Below are 27742 nucleotides of genomic sequence, written 5' to 3'. Positions count from 1 at the left end.
TATATCATTATACAATCATCTCCAAGAAACATGGCTACTGGAACACAACTCTACATTTTCAGACACTTCCCTCCAGCCTCTCCAATATACCTTAACTAAAGAGGTGGTATCTATATAATGTGTAAGAATAACCTCCAGGATAACCTTTCAACTCTGTTTGAAATCTCTCAGCCATTGACACTTTATTTTGTCTCATTTCTTTCTTCCCCGTTTTGGTCAGGAAGGTTTTCTTAAACCCTTGATGCTGAGTAAGCAGTGGGGACAACCAAATCAATAGGCTGAGCCCTAGCTCTTCGGGTTTGCCCCTGTGAAACTTATCCCTGCAAAGAATAGGCTAAACCTATTTAAATTAGGCCTAAGTGTCACCCCCAGAGAACCTTTCTTGTTGCTCAGGTGTGGCCTCTCTCTTTCTGAGCTGACATGGCAAGTGAACTCACTGCCCTCCCCCACTATGTGGGACATGACACCCAGGGATGTAAAGCTTCTGGCAACATGAGACAGAAATCCTGGAATGAGTCAGGACCCAGCATTAAAGGACTGAGAAAACTTTCTCAACCAAAAGGGGAAAGAGATAAAATAAAGTGTCAGCGGTTGAAAGATTTCAAACACAGCCAAGAGGTTATGCAGGAAGTTATTCTTATGCTTTATGTAAATATCCCCTTTTTAGTTTATAGTTTATTAGAGTGGCTAGATGGAAGTACCTGAAACTGTAGGTTTGTGTTCCAGTAGCCACATTTCTTGAGGATAATTGTATAATGATATAGCTTTTACACTGTGACTGTGATTGTGAAAACCTTGTGCCTGATGCTCCTTTTATCTAGGGTATGGACAGATGAGTAAAAAATATGGATATAAAAATAAACAAATAATGGAGGAACAAAGGTTAAAATAAATTGAGTAGATTGAAATTCTAGTGATCCGTGAGAGGGAAGGGTAAGGGGTATGGTATGTATGAGTTTTTTTCTTTTTTCTCTTTTATTTCTTTGCTGGAATGATGCAAATGTTAAAAAAAAAAATCATGGTGACAACTATGTGATGATATTATGAGCCACTGATTGTAAACCATGTACAGAATGTTTGTGTATTTGTTTTAAGGTTTTACAATAAATATACTTTTTTAAAAAAGAGGATTATATGCCACATAGAGTCTGTTTTGTTTTTTCCTGTTTAGAAATTGTTGAGCTTCTTGGATGTGTATATTCATGTCTTTTGTTAAACTTGGGAAGTTTTCAGTCTTTATTTCCTTGAATAGTCTCTCTGCCCATTTCTCTCTTTTCCTTTTGGGGATCCCGCAATGTGTATATTGATACACTTGATGGTTTCCTCCAAGTTCCTCAAGCTCTGTTCACTTTTCTTCATTATTTCTTCTTTCTGCTCTTCAGACTGAATAATTTCAATTGTATTACCTTGAAGTTTTCTGATTCTTTCTTTTGCCACCTCCAATCTTCTACTGAATCCCTTTAGGGAATTTTAGTTTCTGTTAATGTGGTCTTCAGCTCTGTTTGAGTCCATCTCATAATTTCCATCTCTCTGTTGATATTCTTATCATGTTCTTCTGTTGTTTCCCTGATTTCCCTTAATTCTTTGACCATATTTTCATATTGCTCTCTAAGCCTATTTAGGACCATTTTAAAAAAGCCTTTCTCTGGTATGAACCAGGAATAGTATTTCTTAATGATGGTTTCTAATTCTTTAATCATCTCTTTTGTCTGTGCCATTGCTTCTTGTTTATTTATGTATTTTTTAACCTTTTGTTGAAACTGGGATGTTTTGACATTCTAATGTGTTATTGCTGGCATTTAGACTCTGAGGCCTCTGTTACTTAAGCTTGTATCCATCTAGCTTTCCTTGACTGCCAGTAGCTAACAAAAATAAAAAAGAAAACATCTTTCCCAGTCTTTGCAGATTGAAGTCTGTGAGTGCTCTCCTTCATCATGTATCCATTTGTTTTAATTCCCTGAGTTGTTCAAGCAAATACTATTATATGGGTCAAGTTAAACAATGGAAGTTATTTGCTCATGGTTTTGAGGCTAAAAGAAAGTCCAACTCAGGGTATCATCAAGGCAATTCTTTCTTCCCAAAGACTGGCATTCTGGAGCTTGCTGCCCTTGGCTCCTTTGTCATACTGAAGTGCACATGCTGGCCTCTTCTAGCCTCTCCATTCTCTTCTGGGTTCTATTGAATTTCAGCATCTTGCTTCCTTAGTTTTCTTTATTAAAAAAATATGTTTATTGAGATACCACCACACACATACAGTCCATCCAAAGTTTACAATCAGTGGCTCACAATGTCATCACATAGGTGTATTCATCACCATGATCATGTTTAGAACATTTGCATCACTCCAGAAAAATAAATAAAAAGAAAAACTCATACATCCCATATTCCTTATCCCTCCCTCTCATTGACCACTAGTATTTCTATCTATCCCAATTTTTTTTTTTTACCCCATATCCCTCTATTTATTTATTTATTTATTTTTCCTTTTGTTTTTACTCATCTGTCCATACCCTGGATAAAAGGAGCACCAGACACCTTGTAATTTCACAATTACAAGGTCACATTGTAAAAGCAATATAGTTATACAATCATCTTCAAGAATCAAGGCTACTGGGATACAGTTCAACAGTTTCAGGTACTTCTTTCTAGCCACACCAATGCACCATAAACTAAAAAGGGATATCTATATAATTCATAAGAATAATCTCCAGGATAACCTCTTGACTCTATTGAAATTGCTCAGCCACTGAAATTTTATCTTGCCCCTTTTGGTCAAGAAACTTTTCTCAATCCCATGATGCTCTGTCCTAGCTTATGCCAGGAGTCCTGTCCCACATTGCCAGGGAGATTTACATCCCTGGGAGTCATGTCCCATGTAGGAGACGGCAGTGAGTTCACCAGCTGAGTTGACTTACAGAGAGAGGCCACATCTGAGCAATAGAAGAGGTACTCTGGGGGTGACTCTTGGGTATAATTACAAGTAGGCTTAGCTTCTCCTTTTCAGGAATAAGTTTCATTGAGGTGACCCCCAAGATCGAGGGCTTAGCCTATTGAATTGGTTGTTTCCACTGCTTACAAATAAATGTATTAGGAATTCCTCAGATGGGAAGTTTCTCCCCAGTCCACTAGGGAAGCTTTGCAAATACTTTTTAATTCTCTGCCCATGTTACTCTGGGATATATTGGGGCATCACACTAACCTGTTCAAATCAACAAGATCTCATGCCCTATTCAAGATTCCATGTAATTATGGTGTTCAAATGAACTGACCATATGTGTTAAATTAGATAATGTGCTACACAAAAATAAATTTTGCACCAAATATATATCTCTCTCCCTTTGGTCTCACACAGAATTGAAGTTTTAAATATGGACCATATCATCCTTTACCCTGTATTCTTATTTACCTTAGTCCTATCCAGAGTAGCTTCATTCATAACTCTAGGCAAAATCTGATCACTTTTTTAACCAGTTGCTGTACGTAATGCTGACTTTCATAGCTTCCGAGCTTTAACTCTGAGTCTCAGGTGTCACATATATACCCTAAGTTTCAGGGAATGACCAGGTTATACACAAATAGCAGAGTATCTCAGAATTTAGAAATATCAATTCAACTCCTGAATATATGTGACTGCTGTAAAAGCTTATAATCTAGGACCCTTTAGTACAGCCCCAACCTGATAACCCATGCTCTTTACTTCAATTCTTTGAGTTTGTATCTTATAGTTATTGATATGAGTGAGGCATGATAATGTCTTTTAGTCTTTGACATTTCATTCAACAAACCGTCATTAAGGTTCATTCACCTAGCTACATGCCTCACAACTTCATTACTTCTTGCAGCCTTGCCTTTCTTTTGAAAATGAATGATTTTTATGTAATGACTGGGGATCAGGGTGCTCTGTATGTAAAGAGATGAAGATAAGATTTCAAGCTAGCTGGTCTGACTCAAGAATTCAATTGCTTAGATTGGTCTATTTTATATTTTGTGGGTTGCTTTATAAACCCTAGCTTGTTTGTTATGTGTGGTGACCTGGGAGTGAGAGATTTTATTTTAACTTCTACCAATTACTATTTTGAAGCCAAATGTATATGTAATCAATCTTTCTAATTATTAAATTAAAAAACAAAACAATAACTTCTGACTCTCACCTATGGATGGAAGGCCATCTCCTGTTCATTTAATTTGGATACCAATATTTACCTTACTATTATATAGATATTTTAAACTAGATGAATTGTCTTTTCCAAGAACAATCTCTTGCTTTTGTAATTAATTTCTCTGACCATATTCCAAGGTTTCCATTGTTGATGCCAATCCTTTAATATTAGGATTTTACTTGAGTTCATCATCCATTCATTTAGCTGGAGTGTGTTTTCAGGTAGTTTTCTTAGGAGGAGTACACATATCTGATATTTTTTTAACCTTGTACTTTTTCCTTTAACTTTGGCTAGCCATAAAGGATCACAGCCCTTTCTCCTCAATCAAAAGAAATTGTTCTACTACTTTTGGTGTTTAATATTTAATAATATAATATTAATAACTTAATATTTAATAATATAATATTAATAATAATCAAGGCCAGTCTGAGTTTTGTTCTTAAACATTCCTTTATTTCTTCCTGGATCATTGTATTAAAATAATTAAAATTCTGATAAGGAATGTCTAAGTAGTTTTTTCCTTATTAATTATGCTTAGCACTTGGTAGCTCTTTTTGCTTTTAAGTTCATCTTACCTCAATGCAGGAAAGCTGTCTTCTGTCTTTTCTTTGGCTCATTATTATGTTCCTAATGTTCTGTTTTCTTTTTCTGAAAGGTTGAATGTCTTCCATACTGACTTTCCTTTATTTTATTTTCATATTACTTTCTGTCTCCTCTGCATTCTGGGAGAGTTTCTGTATGTAATTTAGTATCCAATTTCTATGGGCAAAAGGTAAAATTTTAATATCTTCTCAAGGGATTACAAGTTCCTTCAGTATAAGACCTTGTCTTCCATTTCTATTTATTTGCTTCTAGCATATGCTGGGAATATAGTTGAGATATTCATGACTACCATTGAGTTTTCTTATTTGGATTAAGATTTTATCTGGGAATGGTGGCATACTAAGTCCATTAGAAAAAAATATGGCATAGTACTGAAAAAGGAGGAATATAGAAATATATTAAGCCTTCTGCAAAAGGGAGACCAGAATTCAATACATAAGAAAGATAACCAAAAAGTCTGCAGTGTTATATATGTGCAAACAAACAAAAAAAAAGGACTATAGACTTAGCAAATTTAATTTATACACACTCAATTTTTTTTTGGCACGGGCAGGCACTGGGAATTGAACTAAGGTCTCTGGCACGGCAGGCAAGAACTCTACTTGCTGAGCCACTGTGGCCTGCCCTACACTCAATTTTTAAAACCAATTTTAGGAATGCATTATTATTATTATAAAACTAAAAATACTGCATGGCTGAAAAAGTTCATTGAAGAACAGAATAGCCAGTGAATATTTTAAAATATGATTTTATTTTATTGTTTTAGAAATTTGTGGTAAATTTTCAAATCAATGTGTAAATTTTCAAATGTCTCTGAAGTAAATTAATGTAGTTTTCAGAAGCTTTCTGGAATTATTTTCTCTACTGCTTGCATGATAAAAAAGAGGTCAGTGGCCATCAAATTATACAATAAGTTTAAAACAATATCAGATATATGTCACTTTTTCTCATGCCACTGGGGACAATATGAAACAAAATGTGACAAACAAACATTTTTACCTGCTGTTCACACAGGCTGTGCTAGCACTCATCATTTCCAGCAACACACAAACTTAGTTCCTATCAAATTAGTTGGTAAAGTATGCAAAACCTAAAGCTTGAAATGCTACCAATTACACTCCATTTCCAGCAGTTTGGGCATGTCTTACACAGAGCTTTCTAGGGAATTAACTCTCATATGTCCCCAACCTGGTGGATCAAAGAGTTGTGTAACACTGTATCAGATGCAATGGGAAGGTACAAAAGAAAGAGAACACAGCGACTTTCCTTTTTACACAAACAAAATCTATTTGGAGGGAAAAAATTAAATTGAAACAATTTGAAAGTAATGAAATCAAATTTGAAGCAAACTGTACATATCAGTTGCCTTTATTACCCCTTTACTACAAACAGAAATACACACAGAAATTAAGATTAAGAAAGACTGGAAAGTGATTGGACTGCAAAGAAAATCAGATCATTTCCAGGCTTTTGAATAATCTTTACACTATAAGAGAATCTGTGTAGTCTTCCAGTTCCTATTGTAAAAATATCTGTGAAGCTCTTCTAGGTTCAATGTACTATATAGGTAGATTGTAATGAGGACTACAAGGATACATCAGAGATCATTCCAATTCTCTTAGAGTATAGTCTTGTAAAAAATAAGGCAGACATGCCAACAGATATAATGAAAGATGGAAAATGTGGTTATAAGGGGGGTGAAAATACAGTGCCATGAAAACTTAGTAAAGTTCTGGTTGTGGGAGATCAGGAAAAAACTTCAAAGGAGAAAATTAAATATGAGTTATACCTTAAAGGGGATTTCGAAATGTAGTAATAAAGGTTAGAGTATTCCACGCAGAGAAAAGAAAAGGGCAGATGGATGTAGAGGCAATGCAGTATGAAAACATAAAGGGGAAGAACAAGGGTTCATTCAAGTTGACTGTATCAAAGAGTAAAAGTGAACAGAGCAAACCCCGCAGGATTGCCATCTCTACTGGGTTGTCTACATCATGTTTTCCACCCACATGCAAAATCTGTTCCTCTCTCAGTCTTCCCCACGAAGTTGTTAAACTGTGGAGTTGTTCATGATTTCTAATTTTTCTCTCACAATTTCATTCAACTTATCAGCAAATCCCGTTGACTCTTCCTCTAAAACACATCTTGAAATCACTATTCCTCTCCATCTCCACTGAAAACAACTGAAATCTAAGATACCATCATTTCTTGCTTGAATTGCTGCAGTATCTTCCCTCCTTCCATGCTTGTCTTCCTGTAATTTATTAACACAGCAACAGTAGCCACATGTTCTTTATAAAAATGGAATCAGATAATATCATTCCCCTTGCTTAAAATCTCACAATGGTTTCCCTTCACAATTAGAATGAAATTTCTTACTTGGACAAATCCCCACACTATCTACCTTTCTGTCTTCTTACCCTTCTACCTACCCCCTTATCTACTTCTAGTCGAGCAACATAGGCCTTCCTTCTTTTCCTGAACATGACACAATTATTTCTACTTTAGGGTCTGTGCACTGACTATTTTCTCTATCTGAAATGGTGATTGTTTTAGCTTCACTTTTACTGTTCTTTTTTTTTTTTTTTAGGTGCATGGTCTGGGAATCGAACTTTAGCTTCACTTTTATATGACCAATTGCTGACCTTCAGCTGGCAGTTAGCCACAGATGCAAGTCAGGCAAGACATCAGCTGACCTTCAGCTGGCAGGTCAGCAGTTAGTCATAGATGCAAGTCAGGCAAGACATCATCAATGAAGATCTTTGTTGAAGATGATGTCTTGCCAGACTATTCAGTCTAAGGTAGCTATGTAGTTATTCAGTAATTCATTTTTGCATCACCTTATTTTAATTTTCTGCAAAGCTCCTGTAACTATTGGATGTTTTTTCTAGTCTATTTATATGTTTTTTTAATTGTCTGTCTCCTTCACTAGAATATAAGAGCTGGAACTTTGACTATATTTTTCACTGTTATTTCTCCAGCATCTATGACTGTGCTGGCACTGAATGAATGGATAAACTAATGCATAACTCAAACTAAGTCTTAAATGCCAAGATAATGAGCTCGAACTTTATTCAGAAAATGAATGGAAAGATTTTGAGGTTTTGAGGTACAGATACAAAGGTGTCAAAGGCATACTTCTTGCCTTCAAAGAATTTATAATTCACAGATGACTGAAACCAAATTCTATTCTTAAAAAGAGAAGCTGACAATACAAAGCACCATATCATAAACAATACTGAATGACTGACATAAAACATCTGATTTACAAGAATTTGGCTTGTAAATTTTGGCTGGGATATTTGGTGGAAAGTTAGAACGTAAAGGTCCAGGATATATACGTGTGGACAAGGCAGGGAGGACATATCTTAAGGGGGGGAAACATTGTTAGCAAAGGCACAAAGGCAAGAAATGATTGTGATGAGGTCAGAGTACAATGAATAGATTAGTTAAGTCCAAAACCAGACTACACATAAAGGGGTTTTACACTGATTTGTTAGCAAGTTATTGTAAAGCATTGTCCTTAAATGGAAATGCTTGCCTCAGAGGTCAAAACCTAAAAACATACTAGAATGTAACAACAGAACTGTAAAATTATGAATTAAATTGTTTTCTATTTGCCAGCAAAAAAATTTTAAAGTTAATTAATATTTCTTTGTCTTTTCATTTCCCACAGAGTTGCCACCCCATTTGGAGGTTTTGAAAAAGCATCAAAAATGGTTAAATTCAAAGTTCCCGATTTTGAGCTGCTACTGCTAACAGATCCCAGGTTCATGGTCTTGACCAATCCTCTCTCTGGCAGGCGGTCCTTTAATAGGACTCCCAAAGGATGGATATCTGAGAATATTCCTAGAGTGATAACACCTGAAAATACAGAGGATACTACCATACCAGAATCAGAAGACTTATGAAAAGAAAGTTGTGATTGTATGTGCAACAACAACCTCTGAACATAAAAGTTGCTGTTTTATTATTCTATTTCCTAGCCAAGCCACTCACACCCTTCACTAGTAGCAATAACTTAATAGCAGTTTCACAATTTTCCTTTTATGGCATTTAATTTCAGTGTCAGATCAAATACTAATAAACAGTTCAGAATCTTATTTTAAAAAATGTTTTATTAATTTGTCTTCATTCATAATTTTGTTTTCTCCTGGTCTGGATAATAGAAAACATTCCAGCCTTTTCATTGGGAAGTTCAGAGAAAAACTGACCAGAATGGGTTTCATCTTTGTTTCACTGAACATGATTTATTCCTGAGTAAGTTTTTCAAATGGAATCTAGAATAGAAACACAGTGTCAGACATGCGAACTCATTCAGAGTTCTGTCTAAGGGAGTAAAGTGACTGCTGCTGGAGACAAGGGTTCAGTTCTCTAATTCTGCAATCCATGAAAACAATAGCATGTCTGGGTGAAATTTTTTCATTAGTCATTCTTAGAAATTCTAAAGTGTTTTTTTTTAACTATTTTAAATTTTTCATTTTTTAATGTAGTACATGATTACATTAAGTTTTTTCAACATATAGCTGTACGTTTATCATCACAATTGACTTTTTTGTGAAAAATGACATATATACAAAAAAGCAATAAATTTCAAAGCACATTACAACAATTTGTTGTAGAACAGATTTCAGGGTTTGGTATGGGTTACAATTCCACAATTTTAGGTTTTTCCTTCTGGCTGCTCCAAAACACTGGAGAAAAAGAAATCTCAATATACTGATTCAGCACTCATAATCATTTCTTAAACCGTACAATCTCTGTTTAACTCCATCATCACTTTGATCTTTCTCCCACTCTTTAGAGGTATTTGGACTATGCCCAATCTAACTTTTTCATGTTGGAAGGAGCTATTGATAATATGGATTAGGGGGATGGAAGTAGCTGATGTTCTGGAAAGGCTGGCCCCTCTGCATTTCAGGATTTATCTGGTCCAGGGACCCATTTGGAGGTTGTAGTCTGTGGAAAGTTATCCTAGTGCATGGAAACTTTGTAGAATCTCATATAATGCCCTAGGTGTTCTTCTAAAGTGTTTTTTTTTTTTTAATATTTTGATGTGATTTAAATTATAAGGTAATTATTCAGATGGTATTCTCCAGAGTTCAATTGGGTTATTATATTCATTTAGTATTAAGTCAAGGAGACTGAGAGATAATGACTTAAGAGGCATCATACTAGTACAGTTTTAGTAGACAAGGTGTGCTCAGAATTCAAATTCCACAAACCTCAATGCTGTCTTTTGATTAGGTTAGACTTTACATATGCATTTTTAGAAGAGCAAGCACAAATAAAATGCATATTGATATTAATAAATAAATCTTTTTTTTTGTTTGGGGGGAGTGTATGTGTAATTTGAATTGGTAGCTTTCTCTGCTGAATCTTTAATCAACTCCTAGGAAGTCCATGTTATAAAACACAGACAAAAATAAATATAAGTATATGAAAGCATTTGAAAATAATGTAACACATTTATCATGAGATATGTGAACATATTGATATAGAAGGCTCAAACTGAGGTAATAAAAAGTTAAAAATGTCTTAAAATATATATCATTGAATTGGTGAGGAATTAATAAAAATTTCTCCCATTTCAATTCATTTTAGAGTTCTATGATAGATATTTATATTAGAGAAGAAGAAATATCTGATCCACAGAAAACTCTCTACCAGATTAAGGTAGGAGGCAGCAGGAAGGAGAATATATAGAAAAATAATAAAAATGCCAGGAAGCAACATTACATATTTACAAAATAATCTGTGTATGTAGTGCTGGAATTCATGGCAGTTTAAATCACACTCTAAACTTGTAAGTAGAGAAACTAAAAAAACAAAAATGGCAGTAAAAAAATATAATTCCTGAAAGTAAGTGTCAAAGTATTACATTTGTATATACTAATATACAAAGCAAAGAAATAAAAAAGCAATAATTTTCAAAGCACTCTTCAACAAGTAGTTACAGGACAGATTCCAGAGTTTGTCATGGGCTACCATACAGTCATCTCATATTTTTCCTTCTAGATGATCCAGAATATAGGAGGCTAGAGGACTTACATATTTTTTTATCATCATAATCGACATTTTTTCCTTCTTTTGTTGTGAAAAATAACATATATACAAAAAAGCTATAAATTTCAAAGCACAGCACCACAATTAGTTGTAGAACATATTTCAGACTTCAACATGGGCTACAATTTCACAATTTTAGGTTTTTACTTCTAGCTGTCTAAAATACTGGAGACTAAAAGAGATACCAATTCAATGATTCAATATTCATACTCATTTGTTAAATCCTATCTTCTCTGTATAACTCCATCACCTTTGATCTTTCCATCACTCTCTTTAGGGGTGTTTGGGCTACAGCAATTCTAAATTTTTGATATTGGAAGGGTTTTCACTAATATGGGGTAGGGAAATGGAACTATCTGATGTTCTGGAGAGGCTGGGCAAGGTTTCAGAACTTAACTGGACCAGGGACCCATCTGGAGGTTGTCAGTTTCTGGAAAGTTACTCTAGTGCATGGAACACTTGTGGAATCTTATATATTGCCCTTTAGGATTGGCTGGAATGGTCCTGGATGGGGGTCATTGTTTATTTTTAAATATATCTTTCAGATGCCTTAATTTATCAATTATGGTGTTTATCTATTTAAAAATAATGATGTTTGGCATCTGTGATAAACTTGAGATATGATGCTCCCATGATGCCAGGTTTCAATTATTCTAAACTTTCAAAAAATAAAAATTAGGCATATTCTACTATATTATTTTGATGAAAAGTTTTTGTTTTTATTAGTATCACAAAATGGATTACTTTTTTCATTAAACTGAAATTGCATGGCATTATTTCAACCATCTCCAAATAATTAAGTTATATATTTAGTATCACCATTCCTGTCAACCATGGGAAGGGGGACCAACATGAAATCTGTTACCTATAGAACAGATAAAGGAGTATTTATAAAGGAGTATTTATAAAGGAGTATTTATAAAGGAAGAATGATGTTTTTTGTTTTATTTTGATTTGTTTTTAAGATTGGGTAGAAAATGACAGAATAAACCTCTGTTTACTGTCATGTTTCTTCCTTTCCTGGAAATGTCTAGTAATTCTAGCTCAGCTGTCTGACACCTTAGAAATGCCAAATTTTCACGCTCTAGTTGCTACACAATTAAGAATTCAGAAGGAATTTCAAATGGGTTTTCCATTGACCTAAATCTTCCCAAAAACTGAAGAAATATGGCAGATTCTAGAAAAGCAAAAAGACTGCGGTATTTTTTTTCCCCAATTACTTGCATTCACATACATAAAATATGGAAAAAGAGGAAGAAATTAAAACAAAAAAGAGTGAAAATAATATTTGTTGAGGGACTACTCAATGCCAGGCACTACACTTACTGCTTTGAAAGTGTTAGGTCAGGGGAACGGGGAAGGGCACTGCAGCTGGAGCTGCAGAGGTTCCTAAGGATACTAAAATCGAAAGTCCATCCTCAGGCCCATGAGAGAGGACCTACTGCCCATACTGACGGGTCTCACAGGAGAAAGGACCGGCCCAGAGTACGCCGGCATCCCAACGCCCTGAGACAGTCCCCGGAGCTCCTAAAAGCGGGGTCTTGTCTCCCCAGGGGACGTCTCACCCTGGTTTGAGGCCCTTTCAGGTCCTGGGCCTGAATTTGGGAGGGAAATGAGAAGCGGGGCACCCCCACAACTTTTCGAGTCCTGGGAAAGGGAGTGAGGCTTGCGCCCCCGTTCACCTCAGCCCTCGGAAGAGAACCTGACGGGAATTCACGATTTTTGGAGACTAATTAATGGACAGGCTCTCTCGGAACAGTGAGACCGACAGCAGGGCGAGGAGGGAGGGACTTACCCAATCAGTGGTGGATGTAGCCGCGGGCCGAAGGATCCCTCGTCGCTGGCCATGTGGAGGAAGGAGGGGAGAGGAAGCCGGGGCCCTCTGGCCAGGCAGGCGGCACCCACGCTCCTCTCCTGGGTTTTGGCACCCAGATGAAAGGTTTAGGAGGCGAAAGGCTGAGAAAGAAGAAAGGTAGACCAGGAAATTTAAAGTGGGGGGGGGGGGGCTATTTCTGCGCTCCCGGGTGGAGAGAGATGAGTCCGCAGGTGGGCTTTGGCGTGGGCAGCTTTTAAGGATGGAGGTCAGGTGATGACCGGAAGGGGCGGGCCATTAGTTCCGGAAGTCCGGTTGGGAGGGGCGACACGGCATCCGCAGCTCCAGTTGCAGTTCCTTTCCCCAGTCCCCCGACCTAACAGAAAGGTTATAATATTTAATATTATTTTATTCTCATAATTATCCTGTGAAGTTATTATAAACAATCTACATTTTATATTAAAAAAACCAAGCTTCAGAGAACTCAGGTGACTTAAAATATGCCCAGCTTATAAGGGAAAGAATTTGATGAGTCTGGCTCCAAAAATATATGCTATCAAAGCTCATGGCTCATTAACTTCTGTCTCAGAAAAAAAAAAGAGGTTTAAGCTATTTGATTTTGTCTAGACAAAATGACAAACATTTTCATTATCTTAATTTTGGGTAAATACAGCTATGAACTGAGTAATTTTAGATTCACTATCCAAAGTCATATAGGTGATCACAAAAAAAGATTAAAGTTCAGACTATGATGAAAATGAACTTAAAAAAAACAAGCTACATGCATTTGTTTAATTTTTAAATTAGAGGGTCACAGAAGTGTACTGTGATTAAACTTCATTTCTGTTCAGCATTGTACACCATTTTGAATTATGCAATTTCTTCTCTTTCCTCTATAAGGATGCATGACACTACTATGCCACAAGGCTGAAAGAAATCATCCAGTATAATAACACATCAAAATCATTTCTTGAAATGAAATCAGTTGCTACTCTTTTTTTTTTTCAAGGTTTTTTGTATTTATTGTGGACGTTTCTGATGGTGGTCTTCCTCGCGGAAAATGGAAACCACCGTTAGTGTTGTGGCTGTACAGCATTATGATTTGCGACAGCTCAGAAACACGTGGTTCATTAAACAGCAAAGAGTCCAACCAGATTGAATAACAGCCATGCTAGTTTCCCCAACTGGGAGGTGCACATCTCTTCCCTTAGCATCACTGCAGAGGCAATAACATGATGAGAGATGGGTATTTGCTGCAGACACATTGCATGGGTACATTTCTTGTTTTTTGTAAGGCCACTCTCCCTGTCTGAATTCTGGGATTGGAAATTCCAATTCCTTCTCTCTACAGTTCCTCTCCTAACTCCAACTGGGAATTTATATATGATTTGCAGACCTGATGGCCCACTGAGAACAGATGGCTGATAATCTCCAGCATTATATCTCTGAACAGCTTTCTCTGGGAGTGCCCAGCAGGGACCACTATTGGTTGAAGTTTATAATTACATCCTTCAAGTTCACTAACTCCAGTCGTTGCTTTGTCAATAGCTCAGCTAGCAACTATCTTCATCTAGGTTTTCACATAGAACCAGATAAACACTAGGTGAACAAAGGTGCATGTGGCCGTGTAGTCCCAGACCCATGGAAGACTTATCTGTGGGCCACGCAGGAATGAAGCATTTGTCCTCCCTGTGGAGATGGTCCCGACTCTGGGATGAACAGGGAGGCATTTCCAGTGTGGTCTGGTCAGCAAAAGCTAACTGCTACTTTTGAGAACTTTAGAGAAAAATCTCCAATTTCCATTATACTATACAACGGAATTCTGGGTCATGTAATTATATTTTTTATTTAAGCCAACTTCCTTTTATATCACTGGCAGTACTGATAATCCTCTGGATATTAACTAGAGCTAGTTTTATAACTAGAAGTATGGCTAAAAATATTATTATTACTGATTTTTAACTCTCCACTTCCTTTAGTCATTTCTCTAAGTTCCAATTTTCCATCTCAATATTTGAAAGGATTTGTTAATTAGAAATAACTAATTATTGGTTATTAAAAAATCAAGGCAAATATAGAGAATAATTCCTAGTCAAAATGCCCATTTATCACCCCCGTTTAAAATTTTACATTTTTAAAATAGAGCCATTTATAAATGTTTTAGCAGTTTGGAATTGGAGGAGTCAATTATTCTTGCAAAAGTTAATGTGGTGCAAAATGTCTAGTTGTGAGTTGAAAAGAACATCCTGAACTTTCCATCTGAGGGTACAGATAGACTGGCAGACTTATTAATTCTGGAATTTCCTCATTTTGCTGCTTATGCAGGATAAAACTTAGATGACATCGTTGCAGTTGTTCAGCTATAACCATTTTTCATTAAGCTTAGCAAAGTATTTCTTTGAATGCCCCTTTTCTTATTAAAAATACTTTTGACTTCCTCATGCTCTATTCTTTAGGAAGGGCAATACATTTTCTGTGAGGGGTGGAAGAATGCGAGGCTTTTGCCAAAAGAACAAAGTTACAAGAGAAATTCACTCCAAACTAACTTGTTCAAAGAAATTTGCAAATATATTTATTTTTAGAAAATGACAATGTATAAAATATTAAACTTTCCAGAACTAAGAAAAAACTAAGTAAAATCATTAGGATTTCAGAGGCTTAAGGTGAAGTGTTTTTAGATAAATAAAGTTTGTTTCCCTATTTGAATTCCATTAACAGAGAAGCTCAATATCAACTTAGAATATAAACATCCCGTGGTTTCTCAATATAATGTGATTTCAGTACATATTGTCAAGGGAAAAGAATGCCAATATCTAATATCCAAATGCAAATGTGCTTATTATCCAATACTGTGTAATATTTTGAAATACACGTCAATGACAGCATAGGCAAGTTATGAGAGGGAGGTGTTTCAGGAAATAGAACAGGAAAAAAGTCAGAAAGAAAAATAGTAATTTGTAGATTAATGTTATAACATATTTAAAAACTGCTGACTGAAGAATTAGGATAGAAGCTGCAGCACTGGAAAAATATATAAAAGTAGAGGTAGATATCCAGGGGTGAAAGTCTCCCTGGCAACGTGGGACAGGAATCCCAGGAATGAGGCAGGCTCTGGCATCCTGAGATGGATAATGCCTGCCTGACCAAATGCGGGGAAAGAATTGTAAGAAAATAAGGTATTAATGCTGAGAGAATTCAAATAGAGTTGAGAGGGTATTTTGGAGGCTACTCTTACTCAAGCTTCAGCTAGATATTACTATTTACCATGGTTTGTCAAAACCCAACCAAAACCATTTCTGCTAACCCTAAAGAACACCTAGGGCTCTATTTGAGATTTTATAAAAATTCCTTATACAATGATTGCTTTCCAGATGGGTTCCTAGACCAGATAAGTCCTGAAACCCAGGGGGTCCAGCCTCTCTAGAACATCCACTAGTTCCATCCACTTATCCCATATTATCGACAACCCCTTCCAACATGAAAAAGTTAGACTGGGCATAGCCCAAATACCCCTACAGAGTGGGAGAAAGATCAAAGAAGGAGGTTTTATAACAAAGATAGGATTTAACAAATAGTGTGAGTACTGAATCATTAAATAGATATTTCTTTTAGTCTCCAGTGTCTTGAAGCAGCTAGAAGGAAAAGCCTAAAATTGTGGAACCGTTACCCATACCAAACTCTGAAATCTGTTCCATAATGGTTTGTTACAGTATACTTTGAAATGTGTTGTTTTGGACAGATGTCATATTTCACAATAAAAAAAAAAGTGTGTGTGTGTGTGGAGGAAGGTATGCCAGAATGAAACCCTGAAAGGAAATAAATACAAGCTACAAAAACAGAAATAAAGACAAAAGCCGACAACTGTGTTATTCTACGTGTTTATTAGTCTTCTCCTTACCCTCTTTGAAGTGGTTTTAATTTGCAAACACTCAATTGTCTTATGGAAATTGTCAACCAAATCAATATTCTCATCACATTTTCATTATCATCCCTCACTTAGAAATATTTTAAAAATGTGCCAGCTTTGGTGTAAGAATTCTACCACACATCAATCATGTAATATCAAGCAAATGACTATTTCTATGACCCACCCTTTTCTTTCTATTCTCAAATGCTTTCTGCTTCTGAAACCGTCCCTGACTGCCTTTATTTAAGAGAGCACACTTTTAACCTTTATTGTGCTTAATTTTTCTTTATAGCATTTGTCCCTGCCTAACATAGTGGGTTAGTCTGAGTCCTCTGAGAAGTAGATGCCAAAATGGCCAAAAGAAATTGTATTAGAATTGTCTACGTGAGAGAAAATGGGGAGTGAGCCAAGAAAGTCTGGGAGAGCCAGCATACAGGAAATGAAGGCGAGGAAGGAGGGGTGAATGGAAGTATTATAGACTTCAGGGCAATCTAGGAAGGTTCAGGAAGGCTGTGGGAGAGTCCTTGAGCCAATGTCAACCATCAGTGGAGTCCTGTGTTTCCCAGGCCATACTCAGACCTTGCGTAAGGAGCACCAGGGGAAGACAGTTCAGCACAAATGCTGAGGGTGACACAGTAGATAGTTGGAGGTCTGTAAGAATTTTTATGGCTGCTGCACATAATATATGTAGTTGTATCTTTTATTTTTTATTTCCCCCACCAGAATGAATGCTTCCTGAGGATAGGGACTTTGCCTTTTTTATTAACTGCTGTATACTATGTTCCTTACAAACTAAACAAAAATAAATATCTGTTAAATTAATAAGTGTATCTAAATAATATTAGTATCTATCTTTAAAATAAAATATTATGAAGCACAAAACTTGACACATCGCAAGTGCTCAATAAATGTACCTAATGTTAATAATAAAATAAAAATTTATCAAAATCACAGGGTAAGATAGCAAAAGAAATTAGAACAAAGATCAGAGATGATACTGGAACTGCTTTGGAATGAATACCATACCCTTGGCCTTGATTTGGAACTAATACATGTTGGAGCAAAGAATATAGTAAATATATTCATAATCAGAAACACTAAAGCAGCCTGATCATTTGTCAGGACAAGCATTCCATGGCGCTAATGCTAGTAGTGTTTCCTATTTTTTCTTTTAATTTTTACTGTATAACATACATACAAAGCAAAGGAAAAAAAAAAAAAAAACGGGTAGTTTTCAAAGTACTCTTCAATAAGCAGTTACAGGATAGATCCCAGAGTTTGCCATGGGCTCCCATACCACCATCTCAGATTTTTTCCTTCTAGCTGTTCCAGTCCTATTTTTTTTTTAACTTTTTTATTGTATAATATAACGTATACACAAAGTAAAGAAAGAAAAAAGCAATAGTTTTCAAAGCACTCTTCAACAAATAGTTACAGGACAGATCCCAGAGTTGCCATGGGCTACCATACCATCATCTCAGATTTTTCCTTCTAGCTGCTCCAGACTATAGGAGGCTAGAAGGAATAAAAAATTTTTTTCAATCATCACAATCAACATTTTTCTTCTTTTGTTTGTGACAAATAACATATACACAAAAAAGCAATAAATTTCAAGCACAGCACAATTAGTTGTACATCAGATTTCAGAGTTTGGTATGGGCTACAATTCCACAACTTTAGGTTTTTATTTTTAGTTGTCCTAAGATACTGGAGACTAAAAGAAACATCAATTTAATGATTCAGCAATCATACTTGTTTGTTAAACCCTACCTTCTCTGCATGACTCCACGATCACCTTTGATCTTTCTATCCCACTCTTTAGGGGTATTTGGGCTATGGCCATTCTAACTTTTTCATGTTGGAAGGGGCTGTCAATCATATGGGGTAGGAAGATGGAACTAGCTGATGTTCTAGAGAGGCTGGGCCCTCTAGGTTTCAGGACATAATTGGTCCAGGGACTCATCTTGAGGTTGTAGGTTTCTGGGAAGTTACTGTAGTATATGGAACATTTGTAGAATCCTATATATTCCCCAAGGCATTCTTTAGGATTGGCTGGAATGGTCTTGGATGGGGTTTGGCAAGTTATTCTAGGTAGCAATGTCTAACTGAAGTTTGTATAAGAGTGGACTCTTGACTCTATTTGAAGTAGACTCTCGACTCTATTTGAAATCCCTCTGCCACTGATACCTTATTATTTACACTTCTTTTACTCCTTTGGTCAGGATGGCATTATTGATCCCATGGTACCAGGACTGGACTCATTCCTGGGAGTTATCTCCCACACTGCCAGGGAGACTTTCACTCCTGGATGTCATGTCCCATGTACTGGGGGAGGGCAAGGATTTCACTTGCAGAGTTGGGTTAGAGAAACTGAGGCCCCATCTGAGCAACAAAAGAGCTCCTCCAGAAGTAACTCTTAGGCATACCTACAGACAGGCTAAGCTTCTGCGCTAGCTACATAAGCTTCACAAGAGTAAGCCTCAAGATCAAGGGCTTGGCCTATTGATTTTGGGGTCCCTAATGTTTGACACAGTATCAGGGGGTTCCCTGATAGTAAAGTTTAGTAGTTCTATTATTTTTCTCCCATCCCTCAAGGGCCTTTGCCAATAATTTTTGATTATCTGCTTAATATATTCTAGGATGTATCCAGGCATTACATTAAGCTATGCAGGATTAAGGGTCCTCATTTTCATTCTGGGGCCCCTGTGTTTCAATTGTTCAAATGGCTATACAGATAAATTGAATTAGACTATGTGCTACAGAAAATTTAGGTTCCAGACAAAATAAACCGTTCTCCCTCTGGTCTCAAAGAGTAGGTGCTGTTCTAAAATACAGACAATGTCTTCCTTACCCGTGCTCTGAATTACATTAATCCCAACCTGATCAGTTCTGCTCTTAACTCTAAATACCAGGTTACAGCCTCTCAAAATCCTGAAATAATCACCACTCTGGACTAAATGTGTCTGCTATAAGAGCTCACAACCTAGGCCCCTGTTTTCGTATAAGCATTTTCTAAAGGAGACCATACAATAATTGTCCTTTTGTTTCTGGCTTATTTTGCCTCACCCAATATGTCCCACAGGTTCATTCACAAAATTACTCGCCTTACTTCGTTTCTTTTTGTAGCAGCACAATATTTGATCATATATATTCACCATCATTTGCCAATCTCCTTCTCAGTCAGTGCATCCTTCAGCCACCTGCATTCATTAGGCATCATGTACAATGCCCAAAGTCCAATCCACCAACAATCTCAATTTTAGAAAATTTAATTGTTCCCAAGACAAAGATAACCAATAAACACACCCTCACCAAATAGGAAATATAAACCTCCCCTTAACACTTGCCCCCCGCCCCCATTATCTACCTCTGCTGTTGCTGTGGTACTGCTGATGTTTTTCTGTTAAACATAGCACATAGCATGCAATAGGAATTTTTCCCTATGTACTCTGGGCTTAAACACTCTTTGTATATGAATCACAACTTGGAAATAGGTCTTGCAAGAACTTATTTATATTTCTATTGTTAATCAGTGGGACACATAGGTCTATACATCCCTTTCAATCTTGTTCACCTTCAATATGGTAATATTACTTATAAACCCACTAGAGAACTGCCTTCACTTCTATTTATTCCCTTACATTTGAATTCAACCTTATTAGCTAACTGTTTACCCATCTCTAGCTTCTATGTATCTCTAAGTCCCCTATGTTCTGTATTATAAGCCTCTAATTTTACCTTTACCATGGTCATAACAGTGGAGTCATACAGTATCTACCCTTTTATATATGACTCATTTCACTCAGCATTACGTCCTCAAGACTCATCCATCTTGTCATGTGTTTCAGTATGTCATTTTGTTTAACTATTGCATAATATTCCATCGTATGTATGTACCACATTTTGTTAATCCATTCATCTGTTGACTTCTTTTGGCATTATTTCATCTTTTGGCAATTGTGAATAATGTGGCTATGAACATTGGCATGCAAATGTCTGTTTGTGTCACTGCTTTAAGATCTTCTCGGCATATATCAAGTATTGCTATTGCTAGGTCATAGGGTAACTCAGTAAAGTTTCCTAAGAAACCACCAAATCATCTTCCACAGCAGCTGACCATCATATCCCCATAAGCAGTGCATAAGTGTCCCAATTTCACCACATCCTCTCCAATATTGATAGTTCCCTGTTTGTTTAATAGCAGACATTCTTATAGGTGTGAGGTGGTATCTCATTGTAGTCTTGATTTGCATCTCCCTTATAGCCAGTGAAAATGAGCATCTCTTTATGTGCTTTTGAGTATCTGTATTTGCTTTTCAGAAAAATGCCTATTCATATCTTTAGCCCATTTTATAATCAGGTTGTTTGCTCTTCTATTGTTGTGTTATATGATTTCTATATATATAGTTTATCAAACCTTTATTCGATGTGTGAGTTCCAAATATTTTCTCCTAGAGTTGGCTGCCTCTTCACTTTTTGACAAAGTCTTTTAAGGTGCAGAAGCATTTGATTTTGAGGAGTTCCCATTTATTTTTTCTTTTGTTGCTTGTGCAGGTGTAAAGTTTAGGAAGCTACCTCCTATCAGTAGGGTTTGAAGATGTGCTCCTACATTTTCTTCTAGAAGCTTTATGACGCTAGTTCTTATAGGTGTTGCAACATTCCTAAACGGCAAAGTTTTCTGAGAAAACTGTCTTATTATGCAGTACAGTGCCAATTCTCCTTTTTTTCCACTTGTTTCAGATTCTGCCCTCTTGATGTTTAACGTAGGATCTATTACAAAGCTAACACTTAAAGGTCAGTATTCAGATATGCTAAGACTGGTGGAAAACCTGAAATTATATGATTCAGAAAGTGTACTGTTAGGGTTTAGTAAAATCTTTGAACAGGGTGAACTGAAGGGCATTCTTCCGTACAGTCTAAATAAAGAAGGGAGATAATAAAAGAGTATTAACTGCAGTTCAAATTACTTCTCAGGAGTGGTGGTGAGTTGTGTTACATTTACAAATAAATGAATACAATATAATTATCAAATCAGAAGTCCAAAGTGTATGGACTGAAGGAAGTTCAAGAGTGAGAAAGTTAAGAGACGTTCCATAGAGGAGATAAGTATTCAACTGAGATCTGAAGGATCCTGAGAAAACCTAGCAGGTTCACAGAATAGTAAAGTGTTCCAAATGGGAAGGAATGGCAGATAAAGTTAATGGTCTGGGGCCACACCATGAAGTGTCCCGATGGTGATGTGAATCCCCTGAAGAATTCTTAGCAGAGAGTATCGTAATATTTTTATGTTAGAAAATTTATCATTAATAGAAAGGAGTTTGAATCAGAGTGGGAAATAACTAGAGGCTATTAGGTGGCTACTGTAATAGTATAACCGAGATGAGTCAGAAGAGAGATGATTACTTGAAAGACTGACAGTGAGAGCAGAGATTAAAAAGAGATGTGGATTTGAGAGACTTAAGATGAGTCAATCAAATTTGTTAAGATTGAGGGAATGAAGGAAAAGTAACACAGGGAACTCATAGATTTCTGACTTGGGCAACTGGGTGCCTTTGCCTGAAATAGAGATTGGAAATGGGCTAGATTCTAGATGCAGAAGGGAAGGACATGAGTAAGGAATGGAAAAGATGCCCATGTCAATTTGGGAAATATTTAAGGTGACTGTGGGAACTCCAAATGAAGACACTGCTGCTTAAAAGGGTGTGACTCGAAGATACATATATGGAAGTATTTGGTTCCCAAGACACCTAACAGGTAAGCTTGTGACAGGGTACAGGCTACTCATGAGGGCATGAAGAGTATTAAACAGAAAACGGAGTAGTGGGGAACACAAAGACTTAAAGAGTATGCATAGGAAGGAAAATACTTAAAGTGCAGCCACAGAGGTAGCTTAGAACTAGGGGAAACTGACACTAGGGAAATCAAGGGGAGAATTAGTGGCACTCCTGTTTTAAAAACATATATATAGGGTAGGGTTTTGTTTTTCCCTCTCCTCCAAAGGTTTGAAGTAAATTGAGAGCAGAACCATGTCTTACTTTTCTTCATATTTCCTTCAGTGCCTAGTTCAGTAAAGGGTACATAGTAAATGCTCAATGAATTCTTTGATTCACTCTCAAGTATTATCAACTGGTCGTATTTGACACGTATCAAACCCAAGCGTTAGCAGTTTATTCTATTCCTATTACCCTACTTCTTCCAATAACCTTTTACAGATCTTACCCATTAGATCATTTAATCCATTTTTAAATAATATATGTTCTGTTATCAGCTCTAGAATGATTTCCAAAACGTATCTTCTTTTACCTAAGAAACAATTTTCTTTTTTTACACAAAGGTTAGCTCAATTCTCAGGAAGCAGTAGCGTGTAACTTTAAGACCTTTTCGAATACACGGTGAGGAGGGCAGCCCAATTTTTCCGGCCACAATGAATTATTAACCCGGTCAACGTGCTTATAAAGGCTTCTATTTTATAAAGAAAAAGGTCCCATTCCCAAGTGGATGGGTCACTAGGGAAATACACACGCACATCAATGGAAGCCATTAAACTGCAAACAAATCGCAGGCCTCCCAGAAAGCTACAGGGAGTGCGCGTCGGCACGGGGCTTCGATGCCCTCGGTACCGCGGTTCTCCCTCCAGGTGACACCACCGGAACGAAGCGCAGTCTCTGACACGTTCCATCAGCGTTTGTGAATCCAGGTTTCCGAGTTAAGAAAATATCGAATAAAAAACCAAAGCACGGGAGAAATCACCTCCACCTCAGGAACCACGCCATCCCTCTCGCTTTCACCAGCACCCCAACACCCCGCCACCTACCACTCTCCCGCCTCGAAGTCCCGTCTCCCGCACCGGGGGAAACGTTCAAACACTGGCTCTCGCGGGATCTCGCGCCTCCCAGTGAGCCAACTAAATCGCGCGCCCTACCGAATCCCCGCGGGACTAGAGTTCGGGCGGTCCGGAAAGCCCGGAAAGCGCTTGCGGGGGCGGGGTTAGGTCGGCGGCCGTGAGGCGGGACCAGCCCTGAGGAGGCGGGGCGGACGCGCGGCGGGAGAGGGGCGGGGCTCCGGAGACCTGTTGATCCCAGGTGTCCCCACCCCGACTGGCCCCTGGGTGCTGGCAGATGCGCATGCTCTGTGCGCAGGGTCGGGCTCTGGGCGGGGAGCGCCGGGCGCCTCTGCCCCAGTTCCCGGTGAGCCTCGGTTTCGGCGGCAGCTGTTGGTGTTTCTGCCTGGTGTCGGCGTAAAGGCGGAGCTGAGGCGGCGGGAGGTAGCCCTGTGGGAGTGAAAGGCCCGCATTTGTTTACCTGGACCGCGCGCTCCTCGCGCTAGGACGACAGAGCTCGAGGTAAGTCTGCTAAACCAGTCCCTGGATGGAGCGCCTACGACCCGCGACCCCCAAGGGCCTACCTGGGCGACTCTCACTCCAGCTCCTTCTCCCTCCCCTTCCCCTCGCCCCTCAGATCTTCAGGGCAGGCTCCGAATTCTTGGCTCCGCGCTTAGACCCTCGAAGTCACGCAGCTTTCCTTCCTCCTTTGCTCGGCGTCCTGGCCCCCGTGGAGATGCCTGTGGCCAGGCTGCGGGCGCGCGAGGCGGGAGGAGGTGCTGCCCTTACCGGGTCGCGGCTGTTACTGCTGCCAGGGCAGATCTGGAGCCCGGGGTCGTGGCTGTTACTGCTGCCAGGGCAGATCTGGAGCCCGGGGTCGTGGCTGTTACTGCTGCCAGGGCAGATCTGGAGCCCGGGGTCGTGGCTGTTACTGCTGCCAGGGCAGATCTGGAGCCCGGGGTCGTGGCTGTTACTGCTGCCAGGGCAGATCTGGAGCCCTGGGTCGTGGCTGTTACTGCTGCCAGGGCAGATCTGGAGCCCTGGGTCGTGGCTGTTACTGCCACGGGGCCGGGGCAGATCTGGAGCCCTGGGTCGTGGCTGTTACTGCCACGGGGCCAGGGCAGATCTGGAGCCCTGGGTCGTGGCTGTTACTGCTGCCAGGGCAGATCTGGAGCCCTGGGTCGTGGCTGTTACTGCTGCCAGGGCAGAATCTGGAGCCCTGGGTCGTGGCTGTTACTGCTGCCAGGGCAGATCTGGAGCCCTGGGTCGTGGTTGTTACTGCCACGGGGCCGGGGCAGATCTGGAGCCCTGGGTCGTGGTTGTTACTGCCACGGGGCCAGGGCAGATCTGGAGCCCTGGGTCGTGGCTGTTACTGCTGCCAGGGCAGAATCTGGAGCCCTGGGTCGTGGTTGTTACTGCTGCCAGGGCAGAATCTGGAGCCCTGGGTCGTGGTTGTTACTGCCACGGGGCCAGGGCAGATCTGGAGCCCTGGGTCGTGACTGTTACTGCTGCCAGGGCAGATCTGGAGCCCGGGGTCGTGGCTGTGACTGCTGCCAGGGCAGAATCTGGAGCCCTGGGTCGTGGTTGTTACTGCTGCCAGGGCAGATCTGGAGCCCTGGGTCGTGGCTGTTACTGCTGCCAGGGCAGATCTGGAGCCCGGGGTCGTGGCTGTTACTGCTGCCAGGGCAGAATCTGGAGCCCTGGGTCGTGGCTGTTACTGCTGCCAGGGCAGATCTGGAGCCCGGGGTCGTGGCTGTTACTGCTGCCAGGGCAGAATCTGGAGCCCTGGGTCGTGGCTGTTACTGCTGCCAGGGCAGAATCTGGAGCCCTGGGTCGTGGCTGTTACTGCTGCCAGGGCAGATCTGGAGCCCTGGGTCGTGACTGTTACTGCTGCCAGGGCAGATCTGGAGCCGGGGGTCGTGGCTGTGACTGCTGCCAGGGCAGAATCTGGAGCCCTGGGTCGTGGTTGTTACTGCTGCCAGGGCAGAATCTGGAGCCCTGGGTCGTGGCTGTTACTGCTGCCAGGGCAGAATCTGGAGCCCTGGGTCGTGGTTGTTACTGCCACGGGGCCAGGGCAGATCTGGAGCCCTGGGTCGTGGTTGTTACTGCCACGGGGCCAGGGCAGATCTGGAGCCCTGCTGGGTCACCCGGTGCCTTAGGGTATGGATGCTACGCGCGCTCGACGGCGCTTCTCCTGACTGTCCGAGCCCAAGCCCTCTTCCCCCAGCGCACAGCTGTTGGTTATGTTCCCTGCTTAGAGAAGAGGGAGGACTTGATGGGCGAGAATCTTTAGGTTGGTCGTTTCTGGGTATAGTAATGTAGAAAGTTAATGTTTAGCTTCTAAACGGCGACTTGTGGGACATTACCTAACTACTTTAAACATTTGTTGGAAAACAGGAAGTGCTTGAACAGGTGGAATAGGTAGGGTTTTTAAGTCCTGCGGTCTGAGCGTGTCCTGAGGTTTTGTTATCCCGCTACAAGGTTTTCTTTATCAGTGCAACGTCTGATTCATGCTTGGGAAATGCACGACAAGGCTTTGTTAGAAAGACGGCAAAGCTTTCCAAATGTTTACTTATCTGGAAAAAAATATATATTTACGTACATATTTTACAAAGAATTTTCAAGTCTATTTTTGAGGTATATTTAACAGTGAACTTAGGAAAGTCTTTGTGATTAGGGTCTGGTTGGCTTTAAGTTCGGTGATTTTAAAGACATTACTAATTCTCACTATTTAAAAGGAGGCGCAAATGGCAACACAAAATTTAATCTAAATCAACTTTTGACTAAATATACTTGTTAGTGTTTTCATTTATCATCTTTTTCAGTTCCTTGATGTTGGTCTGAAGATGATGGCAAAGATCTCCCTCCTAAAAAGAAAATTTAAATAATAAAACGAATAAAACTTAAATTGCTTAAGTAGTATATGATTTATCTGCCTTTGCCATAAGACAATTCCGAGGAGATAAACTCATTTAGCTAGGAGTGAGAAGCTGAAAAACAAGGTTTTTATTTTACATTTCAGAGACTTGTAAAATGAGGTCTGTGAACAGTTTGACTAGGTTCATGATCACTGCTGATAAACCATGTAGTGATTTAAATTTGTTCATAAATCAAACTGGTAGTAATGTGTATTTTTTTTCCTACAGTCTAAAAAGTGGGAGACACCATCAGGCCTTTACTTTTCCCTATGAATTTTTTTTTTTATTTTAAAACTATAAATGTATGTAAATTGGATTCAATACGTGGAACTTGACAGTAATAATTTAATATTATTTTCTTCAAAAGATGCGAAAAATCGTTTTGAGAATGATAGTTATTTTAATGAGAGTATACACTTCAGTTTATTCTTTTCCTATAAAAGAAAATCACAGTACTCTTGTGATTTCTGTAATATTGTGATTCAAGGTCTTTTATACTGTTTGTGTCACATAAAACTTTTATTCTAATAACTGTAGTATGAAGAAATTTGGAATCATATGGTCTACAAATTTGTTTTAGCAGTATAAATAGTTAAAAGTAGTGTGCTGATTTACGTCAGTTTTGAGGAGCTAACCAGAAATTAGAGAAAATGATTCAAATGTAGGATGAGTTTATTATTAATTTGTAGTGACGAAATGATTTTAGAAAAATTTGCATTATATTTTCACATAGTGGAAACAAGAAATAGATGTGACCTGTGTACCACAGATAAAATCTTCAAAGGTTAAACTAAATAATTTTACGTAATCTCCTAATCTTGGCAAGTTATTATGAGTTTTGTGTTTGTTTTAAAAATAATAGAAATACATGGCTACTACAGATACAGAACTTAAGGCAAAAAAATATCTGTTATATGTTTTTCCAGGTTAACCTTTTAACTCCATGTTCTTAAATTCTGGATCTATGATTAGATCTGTGTTCTGTGGCTACAGCTGAATTCTAATATAGTTGGCTTTCTTTGTGAACCTGCAATTTTTTTCCTTTTTTTTTTATATCCTCTGAATTTTATTTATGCATTTACAAACATTATTCTGTGGAGTCTATAGACTTAATCAGGCTACCACAAGGTGTCCATGATACACAGAAAAGTTACAAGCTATTGCATCTGGTTGAAGAATTTCAGAAAAGTTGCTTGTTATAATCATATTTGGAATTCATCAGATAGTAAAATTTTATACAAATATGAACTGTATTTCTGTATCCTGCTTTAATGAAAAAAATTGCATGGTCATTTTAAATTAATTTGAAAATAATTACATTAGTCATCTATTTTACAAATATTGACCTTCAAATAAAAACAGTCTTAAAAATGCTGTTTCTGTGGAAATTTTTCTTAGCTTTAGTGATTTTCTGAGTTAGAGGGCAAATTTATTTGGTAAATATTTATTGACTTACTG

The 27742-nt window shown here is 38.6% G+C and overlaps 2 protein-coding genes across 4 annotated transcripts in view; both read left to right on the top strand.

Annotated features, from left to right (window-relative positions):
* The window catches only part of MYOZ2 (myozenin 2), a 45399-nt gene extending 36526 nt beyond the window's left edge, over positions 1-8873 (top strand). Inside the window, exon 6 of the mRNA XM_077142438.1 lies at positions 8437-8873. Within this exon, the coding sequence (XP_076998553.1) occupies positions 8437-8671 (235 nt within the window). The 3' untranslated portion in view covers positions 8672-8873. The remainder of the gene's footprint in view (positions 1-8436) is intronic.
* Positions 8874-23596: 14723 nt separating this feature from the next.
* The window catches only part of USP53 (ubiquitin specific peptidase 53), a 110397-nt gene continuing 106251 nt past the window's right edge, over positions 23597-27742 (top strand). Inside the window, exon 1 of one of the 3 annotated variants that reach the window (XM_077142434.1) lies at positions 23597-23888. The gene's annotated coding sequence lies outside the window, so the exon portion shown is untranslated. The remainder of the gene's footprint in view (positions 23889-27742) is intronic. The other 2 variants (XM_077142433.1, XM_077142435.1) reach the window with 2 other exon arrangements.

This window comes from Tamandua tetradactyla, chromosome 24, assembly GCF_023851605.1.
Source record: "Tamandua tetradactyla isolate mTamTet1 chromosome 24, mTamTet1.pri, whole genome shotgun sequence".
In the NCBI taxonomy this organism is placed as follows: domain Eukaryota; kingdom Metazoa; phylum Chordata; class Mammalia; order Pilosa; family Myrmecophagidae; genus Tamandua; species Tamandua tetradactyla.
This window is presented reverse-complemented; position numbering and strand designations above follow the sequence as displayed.